Source organism: Nicotiana tabacum, chromosome 18 (assembly GCF_000715075.1).
Source record: "Nicotiana tabacum cultivar K326 chromosome 18, ASM71507v2, whole genome shotgun sequence".
NCBI lineage: Eukaryota > Viridiplantae > Streptophyta > Magnoliopsida > Solanales > Solanaceae > Nicotiana > Nicotiana tabacum.
Window position 1 is genome coordinate 78,214,762 of NC_134097.1, and position 21,403 is coordinate 78,236,164.

At 33.3% G+C, this 21,403-nt stretch overlaps 4 protein-coding genes and 1 long non-coding RNA gene across 5 annotated transcripts; 4 read left to right on the top strand and 1 right to left on the bottom strand.

Annotated features, from left to right (window-relative positions):
* Positions 1-5,438: 5,438 nt before the first annotated feature.
* Positions 5,439-6,174, bottom strand: LOC142172924 (uncharacterized). Its single transcript, XR_012702152.1, has 2 exons — positions 6,036-6,174; positions 5,439-5,946 (listed from the first exon to the last, which is right to left on the bottom strand). It is a non-coding gene; the product is annotated as an uncharacterized LOC142172924 (long non-coding RNA).
* Positions 5,496-7,076, top strand: LOC107762209 (transcription factor MYB61-like). Its single transcript, XM_016580550.2, has 3 exons — positions 5,496-5,628; positions 5,705-5,834; positions 5,921-7,076. Exons 1-3 carry the CDS (start codon positions 5,496-5,498, stop codon positions 6,921-6,923), a joined length of 1,266 nt encoding a protein of 421 aa, XP_016436036.1. The 3' UTR covers positions 6,924-7,076.
* Positions 7,077-18,007: 10,931 nt separating this feature from the next.
* Positions 18,008-20,059, top strand: LOC142172552 (uncharacterized). Its single transcript, XM_075236199.1, has one exon. The coding sequence runs from the start codon at positions 18,008-18,010 to the stop codon at positions 20,057-20,059; it is 2,052 nt and encodes a 683-aa protein (XP_075092300.1).
* Positions 20,060-20,119: 60 nt separating this feature from the next.
* LOC142172553 (putative mitochondrial protein AtMg00860) lies at positions 20,120-20,503 on the top strand. Its single transcript, XM_075236200.1, has one exon. It carries the CDS (start codon positions 20,120-20,122, stop codon positions 20,501-20,503), a length of 384 nt encoding a protein of 127 aa, XP_075092301.1.
* Positions 20,504-20,593: 90 nt separating this feature from the next.
* LOC142172554 (uncharacterized) lies at positions 20,594-21,190 on the top strand. The gene has a single exon (XM_075236201.1). The coding sequence runs from the start codon at positions 20,594-20,596 to the stop codon at positions 21,188-21,190; it is 597 nt and encodes a 198-aa protein (XP_075092302.1).
* The last annotated feature ends 213 nt before the right edge of the window (positions 21,191-21,403 follow it).

Sequence of the window (21,403 nt, forward strand, 5' to 3'; positions counted from 1 at the left end):
AAAAATAGCCAATAGCAAGCAAAAGAAAGTAATTTTATTCCAATAATAATCAAAAGGTGTCCGTACAAATGATATCTCTTTCCTTTTTATAGGAATTTACGAGTACAACGTCTTTCCCCTTTTATGACCGAATCATTATGAGCATTAATGCTATTAATGGGAAGTTATAATTGGTAATCGTAACTGTTCATGAAGATTCTGTAACGTTTGAGATCATTCACGCTCATTAATTGCTGACTCATGAATCTTTCCTTTTTACTGTCTCGATTCATTCCGCCGGTAACTCTTCATGTAACTGTTAAAACTTGAACGACCATATCTTCTCCTCTCGTGGGTGATTTTCTCGTATTTGTTACGACTCGTGCCTCTTTTATTGCATTTCTCCAACTGTCACTTTCTCAATGATCCACGTGTCTTGTCTTATCAGTCATTCACGTAAATCCACGTGTAATATTTATTTTTACTAATATGGTTGTGGCATAGTTTCCTTGAATTTTTCTCTCATCTTGCCCTTCCTTATTATTAAATAATCATATTTTATCTTTTACCCTACTTTTTTATATAATAATTCTACTTTGTATCCTATTTTTTCTTAGTAATGTTGCAAGTTTATTCTTCATATTGTTGGTGCGTGACATCATAAAACGACGGCAAACGATACAATCTATCCAAATATTGTATTCATCAAACAATACAATACGATACATTATGAAATTATGTTGTTAATTATTTATTTTATCCCGTCTATTTTATATTCCAGACAGATATTGTATTAGTATGGTACTTCCTAATAGATGATCATACACTTGTGACACTGAATATTGGGGGTTTCTAATGGATGGTCACACTTGTACCTTATATTATGGTTATCACTTTGCTTTATGATTTGTTCACATATCGGAGTTTTGGTAAGGTAGAGCATATGTTTTCATGAAACCTAAACTTAATCCTATTTATAAAAGCTAAAATAGTTAATTAAGTGGAAGTTCACACAGTGACTTATCTAGCAGCATTGTTGGGAGTTATCATGACCTCTTATGAAATTTGGGTCGTGACATTCTAAGGGTAAATTTGGAGGTTTGTAGGTAAAATGACAGCCAAGCAATGAAAGAATAAAAATAAGAAATAAAAACTAAAATGAAAAACATAGTCTCTGGAAATATGATTGCTTATTCATGGCATGGATCTCCTTTTTTTCTCTCTCTTACATTGATGATGTGGCTGATATATAGTTGTAGCAAAGTAGTCCACTGACTCAAAGAACAAACAAATTAAAAGGTTATAAGAATGGAAATTCTCAGGGAAGAATAGAAGGAAGCCACTCATGCTTAACCAAAAGTGGCCTCATCAAGGTGGTTGGCCTAAAATTTTTGTTTCACGACACGTACTAATATATGAATTGAATCCATAGCAGGGACGAATTTAGGGGCGGAAGGGTGTTCACCTCAAGCTGTTTCGTCGAAAAATTACATTATGTATATAAGGTAAAATCTATTTTTTTATCTCTATATATTATATTTTGAATCCTCTTGACATGATCCAAAAACATAGCTTAGTAGTCAAGTGGGTTCAAAACCTTTGTAAGGTCATTGATTCTTCTCTCACTAGCTACAATCTTTTAACTTTTTTCTTGAACCCCTTAGCGAAAATCCTGCGTCCGCCACTGATACATAATTTAAAGAATATTTATATTATTAGTATAATTTAATTTGTAAGATTTTTTTTTTTAATAAATTCGCATATATTATATAAGCAATTAGTCATATGATCTGATACTATAAAGAAATTGGTCTAACGAATGTATTTTGTATATGGAGAGTTATCATAGCGGCTCTCCACTTACGAGCAATTTTATTAGTACTTTACATGCTTCAATGTACCATTTCCGTATTCACTTTCACCATTTAAATTAATTAATTTTTCATTTTCTTTATTTTACCTTCCACATGCATTTATCAAAGAAACACAACAATAATTATCAGACGTCTTTTCAATTAAGAAAGTTTTATTGCAAAGGATTTTTCATTTTGCTATTTGATTCAAGTCCAATGTGTTATTATTATTCCTTTTGTCCAACAATATTGAATCTGTTATGGTTGGTTTAAGCAAATTTGCATGCCGTCAAAGTGAAAAGGCAGTGCACTCACATAATTAGCCTAATAAAGATGGTATATTTCTGTAAAAATTGCACGGGCCACCCTATTTGGTCGCCCCCATTTAATCTATATTCAATTTTTTTTTAAAATTTTAACTTGTACTCACTTTTTAAACAACTTTAACCTCCTTTCTCCTCCTCCTTCTCTTCATCCTCCTCCTCCTCCTCCTCCTCCTTCTTCTTCTTCTTCTTCTTCTTCTTCTTCTTCTTCTTCTTCTTTTTTCTACTGCTGTTAGTGCTGCTATGAAACTTTAGTTCATGGGATGATTATCATAAGTATGTTTATCAGATTATTTAAAAACAAATTATAAATAATTACGTAAGTTAGTAGAAATAATTTGTGAATATTTCCACGTAATTCTGTTCTTTTCACGTTTATTGTTTCCAAAATTTATGATTTAGATACTGTTGGCAATCTGATTATTTTATAGTAGTAATACACTATGAAAGAATAAGGTGATTATTTATCTAGTATGTTAGAAAGCTTTTTCAAAAACTTCAGCTTATATAGTGCTGAAGTTTTTACAAATGAACTAAATAACTTCAGCATCTTCTGCTGAAGTTTTTGAAAAAGCTTTATGACAAAACTAATGAATCCAGGACAAAAAAAACTTCAGCTTATTTAGTGCTGAAGTTTTTACAAATGAACTAAATAACTTCAGCATCTTCTGCTGAAGTTTTTGAAAAAGCTTATCCAGGACAAAAAAAAACTTCAGCTTATTTAGTGCTGAAGTTTTTACAAATGAATTAAATAACTTCAGCATCTTTTGCTGAAGTTTTTGAAAAAAGTTTTGTGGCAAAACTAATGAATCCAGGACAAAAAAAACTCCAACTATTTTAGTGCTGAAGTTTTTTCCAAATGAACTAAATAACTTCAGCATCTTCTGCTGAAGTTTTTGAAAAAGCTTATCCAGGATAAAAAAACTTCAGCGTATTGTCTTTGCTACTTTAGGCTCGTCTACTAGAATACTGAAGTTTTGCGTGATTGTCTTTGCTACTTCTGCCCCGTATGTTGAAGTTACGCGAAAAAGTGGGTACGCTTGCAATTTTTTTGTAAAGTGAATACAAGTTAAAACGTAACCCAAAAAGCGGGTATAGATGCAAATCCTCCTATATTTCTAGATGGAAGATAGTAATTTTTCGAATAACCCCACAAAATGGCGCGTTTGGCCCTCTCATTTAAAATAGAAAACCGACTTCCCAAAATGATTCAGCCGCCAACTTTTGAATTTACCAACAGAAATATGTAGTTACTTAAATGAAAGCTTAAGTTCCAGTATAATTTGGAAAATAAACTATTCAATGAAATTGGTGCAAAATCACGAGCAACCAAGGTTCAAATTTTAGTAGATACAAGTAGGTTAAATGAGTAAAGTTATTTGATATCAGTGCTAATGTAAGACAGTAGGTATGAATTGAATAACTGGATCATCCTAAACTTTACTGAGTAAAATTATCTATTATGTGTACTAATGTGAGATAACATATATCTAATAATATAATCAAAGTGTACGCAAGTTAAATCAGGGAAACCATCATTATAGAAATTTTGAAGCTAGTATTTTTCAAGAAAATTTAATATAAAGAGAAAAAAATGGGGATACAATGAACAAAAGTTTTGGTCTGAATAATTTACTAAAATTTGTCCATATTCAAGTTTAATATATTCTAAGTTCAAAGGAGGACAGCTACATTATTGTCACTGTCGGCTGTGTTTTATATGAAATAAAAAACGTTTACTCGTTTAATTATTTTCATTTAGTCACACAACTGATCATAGTCACAAAAGAAGTTCTTTTTCCGTCATGTAGGGAGAAAAATAATCCTATAAAACAATTAAAAAATATCTAAATTAATCATGAAGAGGGATGCTTTTTTATTTTCTTTATCTTGTTTGATTCTGTCTATGAAAGGAAAATAATTGATATTTGGGGTTGTTGGGAATATAGATGATTTTTAAGAGAAAATGGAAGATACCCTTCATGTTCCCAAGAAATTAAAAATTAATTTCCTTCAAGAATTATTCATAAATAACACTATACAAAGAGATTATGATCAGTTCACAGAAATGATAGATAAAAGTTTAATAATTTAATGCCACCTGGCGAAAAATCCACTAAATAAATACACTGGAGTTTATACTGGTGGAAGTTCTTTTCTTACCATTAATAATAAAATCTTGCTTATCCTAATTGCTAGTTTTAACTAATCATATGGATTTCTCGACTTTTATTAACTAATCCTTTCTAAATATTAATCTTCTATCACTCTCTCTTTTTGTATTTTGGAACTTTTGGAACTGAATTTAACTCAGAGATCAGTTGTTTATTTGAACAAACCATATCAGTTGGAAATATTCTCTCATCTTCTTAAAACAAGTTATCAACATTACAGCTTGTTTTTTTTTTTTTTTTTATTTTATTCCCTTTTTTAAGTTTTAATTTATTTTAACTGAATTAAGATTTTATGAACAGTAAGTCTTGGAGAAGGAAATACCCTTATTGCCCCCTAAAGAAATATCCTCTTGATGTACCCCACAAATGCTGTCAAACTCACTAATTTTCTCAAAACTCTGTTATAAGATAAAAGCAAGTAAGATTATTAGAGGTCCAATTTCACATATCAAATGTAGAAAAAGGGGAAGAATAAAAAAAGCAAAAATAAAAATAAAGAATAAAGAAACAATATAATATGAATTTAAACTGTATATATTGAGTAGAAGATTTCTGTAGTTTTACATGCTATAACAAGTAATTTACTATCATTTAAGGAAACTGAATAATGTACAATTATTTACACTGTCGATGTATATATAGAAGTATTGGCGAAGCTACATGTTATAAAGGGTGGTCAACTAATCACCATTCGTCGGAAAATTACACTGCGTATATGATAAAATATTAGGTTTTAGAGGTATATAACATATATTGGACACTCTTTCTCGGAGAATATTTTTAACTTCTTTCAAATTTGAACACCCTTGAATAAATTCCTGGCTTCACCATTGTATAGAAGATTAAACTCATATAACATTAGTAACAAACTGAATAAACCTCAAAATCAAATCATCCGCTGAATATGACTTTCTTATTAATATTAAGGTTCCTCCATCCTATCTATTTGATTCATACCAGCCTGTGTGCCCTTTCATTTTCCATAGGTTCCACTCTCCTTTCATTTTCTAATTATCATTAACATCATCCTTCATATAACCATTCTATATAGAATTGCTCTTCCTCTTGTTGCGCTGACACAGTACAGCTTATCATTCAAGAAAAAAAAGTGAAAAAAACTTAGGCTTCTTTTTGGCCTTTTTTGCCAGCATTGCATTGCATTGCACATGGGGAGGCATTCTTGCTGTTACAAGCAGAAGCTGAGGAAAGGCCTCTGGTCCCCTGAAGAAGATGAGAAACTTATAAATCATATTACTAAATATGGTCATGGCTGTTGGAGTTCAGTCCCTAAACTAGCTGGTACAATACACACTATTTTACTCACTTTTCTTGAAAATGCATCAGGAAAAATAATACTATTTTGTTTTTGATGCAGGGCTTCAGAGGTGTGGCAAAAGCTGCAGGCTAAGATGGATTAACTACCTGAGACCTGATTTGAAAAGAGGAACATTCTCACTTGAGGAAGAGAATTTGATCATTGAACTTCATGCAGTTCTAGGGAACAAGTACATACATATTTTCTTGATTCTTTTACACATTATAGTACTTTTCATGATGTAACAAAACTGACCCTTGACTTCTTTTTCCATAGGTGGTCACAAATTGCTGCTAGATTACCTGGAAGAACAGACAATGAAATCAAGAATTTATGGAATTCTTCCATTAAGAAAAAACTAAGGCAAAAAGGGATTGATCCAAACACTCACAAGCCACTATCTGAGGTTGAGAATGAAGAGAAGGTGTCAGTAATCAGTAAGAACAATGAGAAAGCTTCTGAAGGCTCCAGTGAACTCAATTTCTTTGAAGCTCATGAGAATTCTAACTATGGAATTGAAACAGAGAAACCAAAACCATCTTCAGCGACGACTATGGACCGCTATTCCAATCATATGAGTGCTGCTGTAGCCCCACCAACACATGTATTCTTCCTTAATAGGTTTGTTAACACACATGAAACCTCCACCACTAGTTGTAATAAGCCTCTTGATTTGGCAAGTTATCTCTCTTTTCAGCAGTTGAATTATAGCTCAAACATTGGTTTGTCCATGAGCCCAAACACCAGTAATCTTCTTTTCAACTCCAATAATTCCAAGAATTCAGAAATGGTTTCTCATCAGTTCAATTCCAACATGACAACAAATGATAATATTCTCCCTTCCATTTCAAACTCAATTCTCACATCTCCAATAGCAGCAGCAAGTAATAATTCAATAGGGACGTTTACCAGCAATGGGAGCAGTACTAGTATTGATCAATTGCAAAGAAACTCTTCTTTCTTTGATAATAATGCATTCTCATGGGCAGCTGCTGACTGTGGGAAATCAGAAAAAGAAGCCAATATTAATCCATCAGAAATTGATCCTGAAGACATCAAATGGTCTGAATATTTGCATACACAATTTTTACCAGGCAATTCAATCCACAATCATCAAATAACTCAAGAATTGTACAGTGAAAAATCAGGCACACAATTTGCAACAGAAGGTTCATTGACATGGCTGCAGAACCAACAGCAACAACCTTCTCTACAAACTGCAGACTTATATAATAAGCATTTTCAGAGAATTCCAGATGCGTTTGGACAATTTTCTTAGCCTATTTTCTATCAGCAGAGTTGTTAATATCCAACAGGTGTGTGTTATATATAGAGTTTTATTCTTGATCTGTAAATGGTTCTTTTGCAAAATTTCTTCTTTGTGAACACAATGGATATTCTTGATAGAATATTAAAAACTTGTTCTTCTTTATGTGTATGTTTTGAATAGAATGAATATTACTTTTTTTATTTCTCTTTTAAATTTGTATCTATCTCCTGTATGGTTTACACGCTGTAACTAATTCTGTCTATTACGTGTTCATTCCAACAGCAAAAACTTTCACATTAGTATTGGATTTCCTATTCAACCTAAAAGAATCCGTTGAAGATTGTGACAATATGTAACATAGTCTAAATCTTTTTGAGTTTTCACAAACTGTTTAACACATGTACAGGACACATCTCTATCATAATAGGCCTTTTTCCTAATTGTACAATTGATGAAAAGCACATAATTTATTCCTATTGAATGATTCAAGGAACCATTTTCCTTAAATGAGTGTCTATCCTTGTCTCCTGCAGATGGAGATAGTTTTAACTTTTGACAGTCTTTAAGTCATTTCCTCCTAGGGACCAAAATATGATGTAAACATATGTTATAGCTGTCTCTTTTAGGTTCATATATATACATGCAAAAATAGCACTTTCTATCTTAAAGAAACTAAAAAGAAAAAATAAAAAACCCCTCAACTTAAAAGGCTGCTAGTAGTCAAGACTGAAGGAAGAGAATTTCCAATTAGCAATATTCTTGAGATTCACCAGTGAATCAAAAAAATTTCAAACTCAATCTTTGGGGGTTGGAAGATATCCATGTCATTGAAGCAGTCTATAGAGTGTGGACACAAATGATACATCCTCTATCAGAAACTAACTTTATCTACTTGTAGAAAAAACAGGAGAAAGAGGGTCCCTATGATAGAAACAAACCATCTTCATACTCATACTCATACTGATACTGAGGAAAGGGATATCACATTACTTTTTTTGAACTTAATTAGGAGAAATCCTATAGGGGAAATCAGCAAATTAGAGGAAAAATCCTCAAGATTAAGCAAAAATTTTCAACAGCCTGCATCAGCTTCTAATAAGAAAAGCTACCAAATTTTGGTTCCCCTGGTTTTCTACCATAATATTCCACTTTAATTTTTATTTGTCTACCTTAAAAATTAGGCCAAGTTTCATGTGAAAGATAGCCCTATCAGTCTTTAGATCATTATCACCATAAAAAATCCGCAAGTCCAAGATTTCTGAGGTGGACTGATCAGGAACCTCCTAAATCATTTTACTTTCTTTTTCCAAGTTACAGATCAGTACTCCCTCCACACATTTCTTTTTTGTTTGTCCCAAAGAGAATGATACCTTTTTGTATTTATAGTAATAATTTAATTTTAAACTTATCCTTTTACCCATAATAAGATGAATTAAAGCTACAAAAAGGTCTACTATATATTTTAGATTACAAGTTTCAAAAAAAGAAAATATTTTTAAAGTATGTGCCTCAAACACTGTCATAGAAATCGAGACTAAGAGCCCGTTTGGACATAAGAAAAAATTTCCTTTTTTTCGAAATTTTTTTGCTTTTTTTCGAAATCAATGTTTGGCTATAAAATTTCAAATTTTCACTTGAAGATGAATTTTGGAATTTTTCGAAAGTTTAAAAAACTCCAAAAAACTATTTTTCAAAATTTTCGCTCAGATCACTCACAAAACTTCAAAAACAACCCCAAATTATATTCATGTCCAAATACAATGCTTAGTTTTCAAATACCATTTTCACTTGAAAAAAAACTAATTTTTTCCGGAATTTTACAATTCTTATGTCCAAATGCCCACTAAAAGTGTGTCAATAAGAAAATGAACCTTATTCCTGACTAAAGTCTAATGGTTCACTCACGAGCTGAGGACAGACTCAAGACCATATAAAGAAAAAAAGGATCAATTCTCTCGCAAATGTGAAACATTCTAACACCTCCACATGCTCAAAACTGGATATATGGAGAGTGGCAATATAAATGGGGCTCCAACGGCGGTATACCTAGAATATGGATGAGTCTGGTTGTGATAGCGTGATAAAAAAAAAACTTTGAAACTAACCCAATCCAAAATACTAGCTTATGAGGTGAGTATCGATCAAGACATTATAAGGAGATAACAGCTCATTCTATATTTGAACAATATCGTGTACTAGTCATCTAACATTACAAGCTGACAGAAAATCTTTACATACAGAAATAAGGGGGAAGATAACAAATTATAATTTCAATGATTGAAGAGCTAAGGATTTTGAAAGAATCAAATAAGGGCCATCCTCCGGATATATGAAATAACTTCATGAACAATGTAGTTATGGCCTTGAACCAGAGTCTACTATCCACGTGCATCCATGAAGATGTGGACTCCCCATATTAATTGAATATGTTTTTTTCTATAGACTTGTGCTTTTCCTTTAAAAAAAAAAGAAGCGTAGAAAGTAATGTACAATAGTATATTGGAGGGGTCGCTTTGAATGCATGTGAAGCAAATTATTGAGACCTCTTTCTTTTGGCCCTACAAATTACAGTCTTCTTTTATCCAGATAGAATGGAGCAAAATTAAAGGACTGGCATCTTATAATATAGCAGCCCTAAACAGGAAATATGAGATGGCAGCAAAATTTTATACCTAAATATTTGAAGCAGAAATTAAAAAGAGAAATAGAGAAAGGGAAAATATAAAAAGAATTGGATCCATTTGATAAATAGCACAAAGTAAATATTAATTTTAGGACATAAAGTAAAACCTTAAAACCATCACAATTATCTCATAGCCAAACACTTTAAGCTAAATTGTAATGATAAGTTGACTCGCTTGTACGGACCACACAAATGTGTTATGGGTTCATTCGAAATCTTATATTTGTGTGTATAAATTCAATAAATAAATATAAATTATAAAATCTTAACTCAATAAATCAAAAAATGGTGATAGAATCTCGAAATCACACCCATGAAAATCGAATTATGAATCTGTCGCCGTGTATAAAATATTGGTGTGCATCACCGACAATATGGCGACTGTAACAGTTACGAACTTACGATAAAGATGATCAAGAAATTATAAAAAATTTATATTTTGAGATTTTGGTATGTATAGGATGCAGACATGCTAAGCTTATAAACCATTACCTATTGGGGAGAGCATAAGTTATTTTAACCGTTAAAAGGAGGAATTCAGCCCACTAGGGGGACAATTCTTTTTTATTAGCTGTACGGTAAATTGGTAACAAATCTTGTTGCACCTGAAAAGATTGTAATTATCACTGCTTTTCCCAGTAATAGAACAGAAAAGGAGTATACTGTAACAGAGGGCAATTTTTTGGCCGAAAATCACATAAATGTTTTCTTTTTCTTCCTTCTTTTTGTTTGCAACAAGGAAGGTGGGGTGCGATGGGTTGTCTATAGTTTCTATAGTTAGGCACTTTCTGGTCAAAGTACAAGAAGAACTAACTAATTTATTTTCTTTTTAATGCAATAAATCATCGTGATTACCACAAACTGGAAAAGCACAGGAAACGTTTACCAAATAAAATTACAATGCAAGAATTAATTTTAATAATTATAACCTCCATGTTCTCAGAAGTTGCTGGAATTAAGATTCCGAGGATAATCTTTTTTTGTCTTCTTCTTTGTAAGAATAGTATAAGTTTCGGATTAGCTAGAGGTGTCGGGTTCAATCCCTAAGAATGAAAAAATTCGGAGCGATTCTCCTTTTAATGGATCTTATGTCTACGCATTAATCGAAACCCCAAATACCATATCAACAACAACAACAACCCAGTATAATACGCAGACTTTACCCCTACCATAGGGTAGAGAGGCTGTTTCCAATAGACTCTCGACATCCCTCCCTTCAATAACTCCACAAATACAAATATCAAATATCGAGTGAAATAATAATAATAATAATAATAATAATAATAATAATAATAATAATAATAATAATAAAAGAAAAAACCAATAGCCCCTCCTCTGGGTCAAACTTGCTACAGTTCAAAAGAAAGTTTCTTTTTTTCTCCAACAAACTCTTCCACACACATGATTCCAAATAAAATGCACGAATGGATTTGGTCTATAGGCTTTTAGGGTACGTGCGCACATACTGCATGTAATGTATATTGCGTATGTCACTAACTACTTCGATTTGTAGCTACAAAAGGAACACTTTAAATTCACCGACTTCAATTTAATTTTAGATTCCCCTAAGTCAGAAATTCTTTCTACATAGAAGTAGTTATGTAAAACATACCATAACATGTTCTTGAAGTATTAGTCTAGAAAAATATCTTCTTCTTCCAATTAAAATATTCTTTTAATTTGCGTTTATAAGCAATAAACATATAATGGCATCAATACTTGTTAAAGAAAACACTTGTCCTTTATTAGTTATAGAAGGATTTTCAAAAAAATTTATAATGTCATGGACCATTCCTTCAATTTTCTTTAGATTTTGGGTTGAATATGCAAATTCTTTCAATTTTATCAGACTCATTGTTTTCCGGTTCCGATCATGTCTACCTGAGATATTTTTTGAGCGGACAAAAGCTTCATGTATTTCAGTTGACTCAATAAGAATTAATTTACAAGTTACAATATATACTTGGCATTAATAACCAATATTGAGTTACTATTTTATACTCCTTTCGTTCACTTTTATTTGTACACTATACTAAAAATATATTTTTACTTTTATTTGTCCAATATACTAAATCAAGAGAAAGATAATTTTTGTTTCCTATTTTACCCTTATTATTAATTACCCACGCCCCAAATCATTTTCCAAGACTTTTGAAAATGCTATCATTATAATGGGTAAAATTGTAAAATATATACTTCATTTAGTTTTTTCTTAAAGAGAGTGCAAAATTAAAAGTGGACAACTAAAAGTGAATGGAGGGAGTAGCAAATAAGATATCATTTGTTGGAATGAAGGCAAGTAAAAGAAAATTAATAAAAGATAATTTTGAATTTATAGATAAAGTTCTAAAATTTAAATTTAAATTAAATCTATATATATATATATATATTAAAGCAAGAAAGTTACCATATATAATTGACATTATGGTTAAGCCAAGTGGCAAGCTAATAAATGTCAATAGTATATGATAATTTTTCACTATGTACATAAATTATGCCATTAATTATATACAATCTATATATCTATATATATATTAAAGCAAGAAAGTTACCATATATAATTGACATTATGGTTAAGCTAAGTGGCAAACTAATAAATATCAATAGTATATGGTAACTTTATTATATATTTGACTATTTTAGTTAAATAAAAATATAATATATATATATATATATATAGAGAGAGAGAGAGAGGGAGAGAGAGAGAGAGAGAGAGAGAGAGAATTTGAATTAAAAGATAATATTGAATTTATAGATAAAGTTTTAAAATTCGAATTTAAATTAAAAATAAAATTTATTTTTTATCATGTTATCATACTTAATTCGGTTAATGATCATATGCAATCATGTTAGGAACTTTTGTTATTTTTCTAATTATTTAAATACTACTTCGCATCTAGCAAAAAAAAATAACTACTCCATATAACTATAAAACTCTTTCACATTTAAAACCCTATAAGTATAGTTCTTTAAAACATTGTAACTAGATTTGAATAAAACAAATTTCTTTTAAAATAAATATAATATATAGCGTACATGTCTGTGTTTATCCAAATAACAAAAAAGAGTTTACAAAATCAAATAAAAGTTTACTTACATATATAATAAAGTAAACATACATACATGCTGTAGAAAGAAACATCACAAAATCAGTCAATATTAAAAAAATGTTCTTTTTTCTTCTTGAAGAATATTTTTTTGAAGAGTCAATTTGCATAAATGGATATCGAACAAATAACAAAACTTTGTCTATACAATTGCTATCATTAATTTCAATTTAGCACATTCAAGGAATTGAAAGGTATAAGTTGAAACTCCTTCATTTAGCCGTAGTCAAGCCAATATTGCAAGGGTATAATATTTTTTTTCGTTGAAGAATATTAGTTTTTAATCATTAGATTATGTGGAAGGTTTTTTTTTCAAACTCAACAAGAGATAAATTGATTTCTAATTACTAGTTTCTATGGCGATTTTTTAAGTGTAACAAAGTGTATATAAAAAAATATTGGTATGACGTGAAATATTGTTTTTTAAAAATGTAAACAAATTATTTCAAAAAAAAAACTCTTTGCTTTTTTTTACTTCAAAGATATTAAAAAGACACGATATTTTTGAACTTTAGTAGAGAGTTTTAAAATTATTATAATAGAAGTTATATCATGGATGAACTCAAAAAACCGAAATCTTATGGAATATTTACATAATATCCGGCCATATTTATTATTTACCTTTTATAGCTAATATAAATAGATTATATACCGACAATGCATGATTATACACATATTATATATGGATTGTATATAAATTACAAGTCATTCAATTTTTATTTAAGTGGTCGGGTGAGCATCTATTTAGGCTGATTAGATAAAGCCAAAAGAAAAATATGAAATAATTTCAACCTAAGACTAAAAATATAATTAAAGTTCATATGTAGACAGTTTTTATTAAAACTCATCCTTTTATAATGAAATAAATTAATTTTTTGTAACAAAAGAAATAATGACATAAAAAATAAGATAAAAGAAAATAAATATTGAAAAAAATATTAGAAAGATCTAAAAACCAGAAATAAAAGATGACAACAAATTTCTTCTTATGTTTCATCTTTGTTGAGTATAAAAAATTTGAAAGTTAATCTCATCGATTTCATATATATTTTTTTTCAACTCAAATACATAGATTATAAGATAAGGATATCTTAGAATATTTTTTTAAATTTACATTATGTGTCATTTTTAAAAAATTACTATAACTAACAAACTGATATGATATTCGAATTTGAATTGGAATGCAATTTGAGTAGTTTGCATTGAGGTTAAACCAAGCATGATGTCGAAAAATAAACTACTTGACAATTTTAAGACAATATATTAAAATTTTTATAATAATAATCAACTAATTTAACATTTAATGATTCAAAGAACAAAATTTTTGTATATATAGGGTATTAAAAATTCAAATTCTGGGGTTAGAGATATCGATACATTTAAAGTGGAGTCATACTGAAATAAATCCGGCCAAAGAATCATTTAAATTTTTAGATAGCCGATTAAAGTGAATTTTAAATTAAGAATAATATCTTCACTTACATCATTATAAATATAATCATTATTATAATATACATAAAGTTTTAGAAATTGAAATTTTAAAATAGAAATATTTTTTGAAAGATAATATCATACCAAATAAGAGTTCAAGTTGTAGTATAAGAGTCACGTCATTATCAAAGAGTCGTTTATATCGTATCAACCTTTATGCTTTGCCATAAATATGAGTTATTATTTCACTTTGTGTCTATTTTTATGCTCCAATGACACCTATGAGAATAGTGCAAAAATAAAATTATCACTACGAAAATTGAGAATATGTTTATCTTTTTTCATGTAGTGTTTCTTAATTAATATTTGACAATTATCTATAATTATTTAGAAGGTTTAAATGTTACGGTTATTTACATATAATTCAAATGACTAAGATATTTAACATGGTTAATGTCAAATATTAAAATGGAGTAAAAACAAATCACTAGCTAAAGAATTTTTTTTATATTTTTAGATAGCCAACTAAAATTAGTTTTGAATTAAGAATAATATTTTCAGTTACATTATTATAAAAATAAATATTGTTGAAAAATAATATTTTAGAAACTGAAATTTTAAGAAAGAAACATTTTTAAGATATATCAACACACCAAATTAAACTTCAATGTAGTAAAAGAGTTAAGTCTTATCCAAAGAGTCATTCATTGTTTCAATATTTGATTGTTTTGCCGTAAATATGAGTTATTATTTTGCTTCGTGACTATTTTTAAGATGCAATGACATCGGCAAGAATGATATCAAAAAAGAAAAATAGAAGTGTAGATAATTAAAATTTTGTCAAATTTAAATCCATAAGAAATTTGGATTTTACCACAAATTAAATATATATTGGTCCAATTAAGTAACATGGACTGGTATAATTGGGTTTGTTATTTAAATCCAATTAAATTGATTTAAATAAATGTCCAATATATTATTGGGCTAGCCCGTCAATTGGTCTTCTATCAAATGGGTCGGCCATAAGCCTCAAGCCCAATAATCTACTAGGGTTTTCTTGGAGACTACTACACCCCACACCTATATAAAAGGGTCAACGGAGAAGGCTAAGAGACAAGCAAGTAAGCAGAAGGAAAGACTAAAGAAGCTCTGAAGAATAGCATCAAGGTCTTCATCCATATCTGCAATCGTTGTATGTGGTCAAATTCCAAAGGCGAACTCAAGTCATAGGCGGGCGGCTTCAAATCTTCCGTTCGTGATAACCCAACATCAAATCCTGGTTCGTGACGAGCTTCAAATTGTTCGTGACGTATTACAAATCTGAAATCCGTCAAGTTCAAAATCAAGCTTTCAAGCTCTTGAACCATCATCCGTGAGGAGAAGAATCAGAGGACTACATCTCTTTAGATTTAGAGATATTTTAGAGATTGTAACCCCATCACTTGAAATTGAATATAATATTTGTCGCTATATTTCTTGTCTTGATTATTATTTTTCAGGAGCGAAATTTAGTCGTTACAAATTTTGGCACGCCCAGTGGGACCATCTCTACCTATCATCTCTTCTCAACTCTCAACATTCAAGATCACTAAGATGGCTTCAAAGAAGATCGAAGTTGCTAACTCCAAGTTTTCTTCTGACGTTGAAAGTATCCTGAACGTTACTATGGGGAGTCTTGAGCCAATCACCCGGAGCAAGGCGAGCGTCTTGGGGCAACAAACACTCCAAGTGTCGTCTGCACCAATGCATGCATTGAGATCTTCATCATTCGAAGAAGAAAGGTCCTCTCCTAGCAAGTCAGAGAGAGGAGATAATATTGCAGAAGTTGTGGAGAAAGCTCTTGCTCAACTTACTTTATACAATACTAAGAGTCAGCTTACCCAACCTGATGATAAAGTCTTATGTGTTGGCTCTACGCCAATCTCACCACATGACATGTTCCAAACTAAGTTCAATCCGTGGGAAGGTCTCGGTTATTCTTCATCATCTGCAATAATCATGGAGGCAATGATGACTAACACTTCGACAATGGAGGGGCAACTTGCAAACCTAACAAAGGCGATTGATGGGTTAACAAAGTATGCTCAAGATCAAGATGTCCGTATCGCAAAATTGACAGGCATAGTTGAAAGCATGATGGATGGAGAATCAAGTCATGCACCTGGAAAGCTTCCTAAAGTCCACGAGAAGGCTGATCCTCCAACAAAACAAGGGTCATCCGCCAAAGAACTTCATGTCTCATCTGAAGGATCAATTCCCATAGAACAATTGAAGGAATTCATTATGGGAACTATCAAGGATAAGTATGAGGTCGCTTCAAAGTCTTCTCTCACGTACGCAAAGCCGTATACTGCAAGAATCGATAGCCTGAAGATGCCTGGCGGCTATCAACCTCCCAAATTTCAACAGTTCGACGGCAAGGGAAATCCAAAGCAACATGTTGCGCACTTTGTTGAGACATGCAACAATGCAGGGACTTATGGAGATTACCTTGTCAAGCAGTTCGTCCGCTCACTAAAGGGGAATGCTTTTGATTGGTACATCGACCTCAGGCTGGATCCATTGATAGTTGGGACCAATTGGAGCAAGAGTTTCTTAATCACTTTTATAGCACAAGGTGTACTGTGAGCATGGTGGAACTTACAAATACTCGCCAACGAAAAGATGAACTAGTTATTGACTTTATCAATCGATGGAGGAATGCAAGCCTTAACTGCAAAGATAGGCTAAGCGAAGCTTCTGGCATAGAGATGTGCATCCAAGGAATGCATTTGGGACTTCGTTATATCTTGAAAGGAATTAAGCCCAGGACATTTGAAGAACTTGCCACTCATGCTCATGATATGGAGTTGAACATGGCTTCTGCAGGAAACAAAGGGCTGCCCATCTACGAACCTCGAAAGGGAAGAGATAAGCAAGAAGTCAATAAATGGAGCAAGTTCGTACCCAAAAATGAAAGCAAAGAATCCATGAACGTCAATGCCTCTCCTTTGAAGTTTACTACCAAGGCGAGCAAGAAACAGAGTATAAAAACAACTTCATCTCAAGACAATGCAAATCGGAAGTTGACTCTCAAAGAGATGCAAGAAAAGGAGTACCCATTTCTAGACTCCGATGTGCCAGCAATATTTGAAGAACTCCTCGAGTTAAAGCTTATTGAGCTGACAGAGATGAAGCGACCAGATGAAGCTGGAAAAAGCAATGACCCGAATTACTGCAAATACCATCGGCTTGTAGGTCACCCTCTTGAGAAGTGTTTTGTTTTCAAGGACAAAGTTATGGATTTGGCTCGTCAAAAGAAGATCGAGCTCGAAGTCGAAAAAGCAAGCACAAACCATGTGTCCATTACCTTTGGCTCATTCGATCCAATTGAGATATGCACCTATGAAGGGAATGAAGATGAAGAATTGTTGGAGGATGACAAAGTTCGAGTTGATCAACCTGATGAAGAAGGATGGACCCTGGTGACTCGTCGAAGACGCCGTAAATTGAGTCTGCAAAAAGGATCAATGAAGCAACCTATGAGGAATAAGATGGTGAGAAGACTAAAGAAGCTACAAATTGTTAAGAACCCAAAGAAGGAGGAGATAGAGACACACCATCACCAAAAGCCACGCCACCCGGTGACTTTGGGAAAATTTTTGCCGAGTTGGTTTCGCACGAGGATTTTTGACGATGATGACAAGGCCTTGTGTTGTAATGCTGATAAATAAGAAGAGGAAAAGAATGAAGTCAAGTCAACACTCTCATCATCACTATCTAATAGTCTTGTTGAGTCCTCCTTCCAAGAAGTAGATGTCTGTAATACAAAAATCACATTCACTAAAGACGATCTCCTACTTGGTGAGACACCACACAATCGCCCTTTGTTTATGGTGGGTTATGTGCTCGAGAGGAGGATAAACAGAATCTTGATAGATGACGGATCTGCAGTTAACATTCTTCCCATTCACATAATAAAAGAACTCAGCATCTCAACTGAAGAACTTTCTGAAAGCCGACTGATGATTCAAGGATTCAATCAAGGAGGACAAAGGGCCATAGGAGCTATCAAGCTGGAAATCGCTATGGGAGATATGCAATCAACTACATGGATGCATGTGATCGATGCAAAGACTTCATACAATTTGTTGCTTGGTAGGCCGTGGATACACGAGAACAAAGTTGTCCCATCAACTTACTACCAATGTTTGAAATATAATAAAGATGGAGTCGAAAATAAGATAGTTGCTGATGACAAGCCGTTCTCTGAAGCCGAGGCATACTTCGCTGATGCAAAGTTCTACTTGAAGAACCACATCATGAAGGGAGTAAAAGTTGATGACATCACGAAGGCCAAAGGCAAGAAAATAGCTCCTTTATTTCGTTACGTCCCAAAAGTGAAGAAAGATGAAGGAGAATCATCAAGCCTCCAAAAAGGTGCACTAAGAGAATTAACCCTTCCTATCAAGCAGATTGATACCATAAAGTTATCTTCAAAGCTACTGGAAAATTTTGTGGCCCCTAACATGCCTCAAAATAAGGCACTCCCTACGAAACGCACAAATGAAGGTTTTGATCCGAATGCTTACAGGTTGTTCGCAAAGGCTGGATATGATCCCAATGAACCATCTAAGCTAGGGAAGCTCCCACCTGAAGCTACTAGGAAAGCAAACATGATGAAGGATAATGAGCATGCGGTGAAGCAATCACGTGAGGGTCTAGGTTACAAACAACCCCCACCAGTTCGCATCTCCATTAGAAGAGTAAGTATTAACTATATCACGACGGAAGATGAACCCGTTGATCCTAATAAAAGGCCTTTTGTATTTGATCGACTTGGAGAACCAACTACAAGAACTTCTGTATTTGAGAGGTTGGGGCCATTGAAAAGGAAGAAGAACAAGTCCCAAAGAAATCATGAAAAAATAAGAAGACCTTTGCCATCTAGAGTTCAAAGTATCTCCAAAGAGTGTCAAAGCCTGGTCCCTTCCAGAATGAGGCGACAATTAGAACTTTTGATTTCATGCGAAGAGGTACTCAAAGTGAAGACTCGCACAATGGTCCACACTAGAGAGCGTGACGAAGATGAAGAAAGAGTAGGATCATATCACATTACTACGAATGAGGAGCAATACACTTCATCCCTAAGGAAATTTGACGAATATTTGGGAGATGCCTCTTGGTGTGGCCATATATCTTTTAATGATGGTGATCCTCAAAAAGACGAAGATGTCGAGGACGCTCTTGCGGAACTAGAAGAAGGAATTAAAATGACTGTTGATGCATTGAAAGAAGTCAACCTTGGCACTGCAGAAGACTCCAGGCCCACCTATGTAAGTGCCCTATTAACCACAGATGAAGAAAACACTTATGTGGAGCTACTCAAAGAATATAGAGATGTCTTTGCTTGGAGCTACAAAGAGATGCATGGTTTAGATCCTAAGGTAGCAGTTCATCATCTCGCAGTCAAGAAAGGAGCTCGTCCTGTTAAGCAAGCCCAAAGACGCTTCAGGCCAGAATTGATCCCATCAATCGAAGCCGAGGTCAATAAACTCATCGAAGCTAGTTTCATTCGGGAGGTTAAATATCCTTCATGGATTTCAAGCATTGTTCCTGTGAAGAAGAAGAATGGCCAAATTCGAGTTTGTGTCGATTTTAAAGGCCTCAATAATGCATGCCCTAAGGACGAATTTCTGCTCCCCATTCCAGAGCTTATGATTGATGCCACCACTGGATACGAGGCGATGTCTTTCATGGATGGATCATCTGGCTACAATCAAATACGTATGGCACCAAAAGATGAAGAGCTTACTGTGTTTCGCACTCCTAAAGGCATTTATTGCTACAAAGTAATGCCTTTTGGCTTGAAGAATGCTGGCGCCACATATCAAAGGGCAATGCAGAATATCTTTGACGACATCCTCCACAAGAATGTGGAATGATATGTGGATGATTTAGTGGTGAAATCAAGAAAGAGAGGAGACCACTTACAAGACTTAAGAATGGTGTTCGAACGACTCCGGAGATATCAACTCAGAATGAACCCGTTGAAATGTGCCTTTGGAGTTACTTCTGGAAAATTCCTTGGCTTCATTGTTCGACATCGAGGGATTGAGATAGATCAAGCCAAAGTTGACGCCATCTTGAAGATGCCCGAGCCTAAAAATATACATGAACTGAAAAGTCTACAAGGAAAATTGGCGTACCTTAGAAGATTCATCTCAAATCTAGCAGGGAAGTGCCAACCTTTTAGCCGGCTCATGAAAAAGGGTATACCTTTTGAATGGGACCAAGCTTGTAGCAATGCATTCCAAAGCATCAAATCCTACTTGATGAAACCTCCAGTTCTGGCAGCCCCTATACCAGGAAAGCCATTGATTCTATAGATTGCAGCCCAAAAAAGGTCAGTGGGAGCCATTTTGGCCCAGGAAAATGGTGAAAATAAAGAAAATTCCATCTACTACTTGAGTAGGATGATGACCCCAAATGAGCTAAAGTATTCTCTGATCGAAAAGTTGTGTTTGGCGTTGGTTTTTGCAATTCAAAAGCTGAAGCACTACTTTCAAGCTCATGTTGTCCGTCTCGTCTCAAGGGCGAACCCGATCAAGTTTGTTATGTCAAAACCCGTCCTCAATGATCGATTAGCAAGGTGGTATCTCCAATTTCAACAATTCGAGATTGTGTATTTCCCACAAAAAGTTGTGAAAGGACAAGCTTTGGCAGATTTCTTGGCAGATCATCCAATTCCTGATGATTGGAAGTTGACTGATGAACTACCTGATGAGGATGCGATGTTCATCAAAGTGCAACCACCGTGTAAAATGTATTTTGATAGTGCCGCACATCGTGAGGGAGCTGGTGCAGGTGTTGTGTTTGTCACTTCTCAAGGGGAAGTCTTGCCATATTCCTTCACCTTAACACAACATTGCACCAACAACGTTACGGAATATCAAGCACTCATACTTGGGCTTGAGATGGCCGTTGATATGAGACAATTCCAGTTACATATTTTTGTAGACTCTGAGTTAGTAATCAATCAATTGCTAGGTAGCTACGAGGTCAAAAAGCCATAATTGTGTCGTTATTATGATTATGCGCAGAAATTGATTGGATGGCTTGGCAGTGTAACTCTTCAGAATGTGCCAAGGAAGGAAAATAAGAAGGCTGACGCCCTAGCTACTCTAGTTTTAACATTGACTCTGCCCGGCCAGACACAAATCACTATCTGCCAAAAATGGATAGTGCCACTAGATGAGAACGAGGATGAAGAAAGCAAGCTCGAGCGT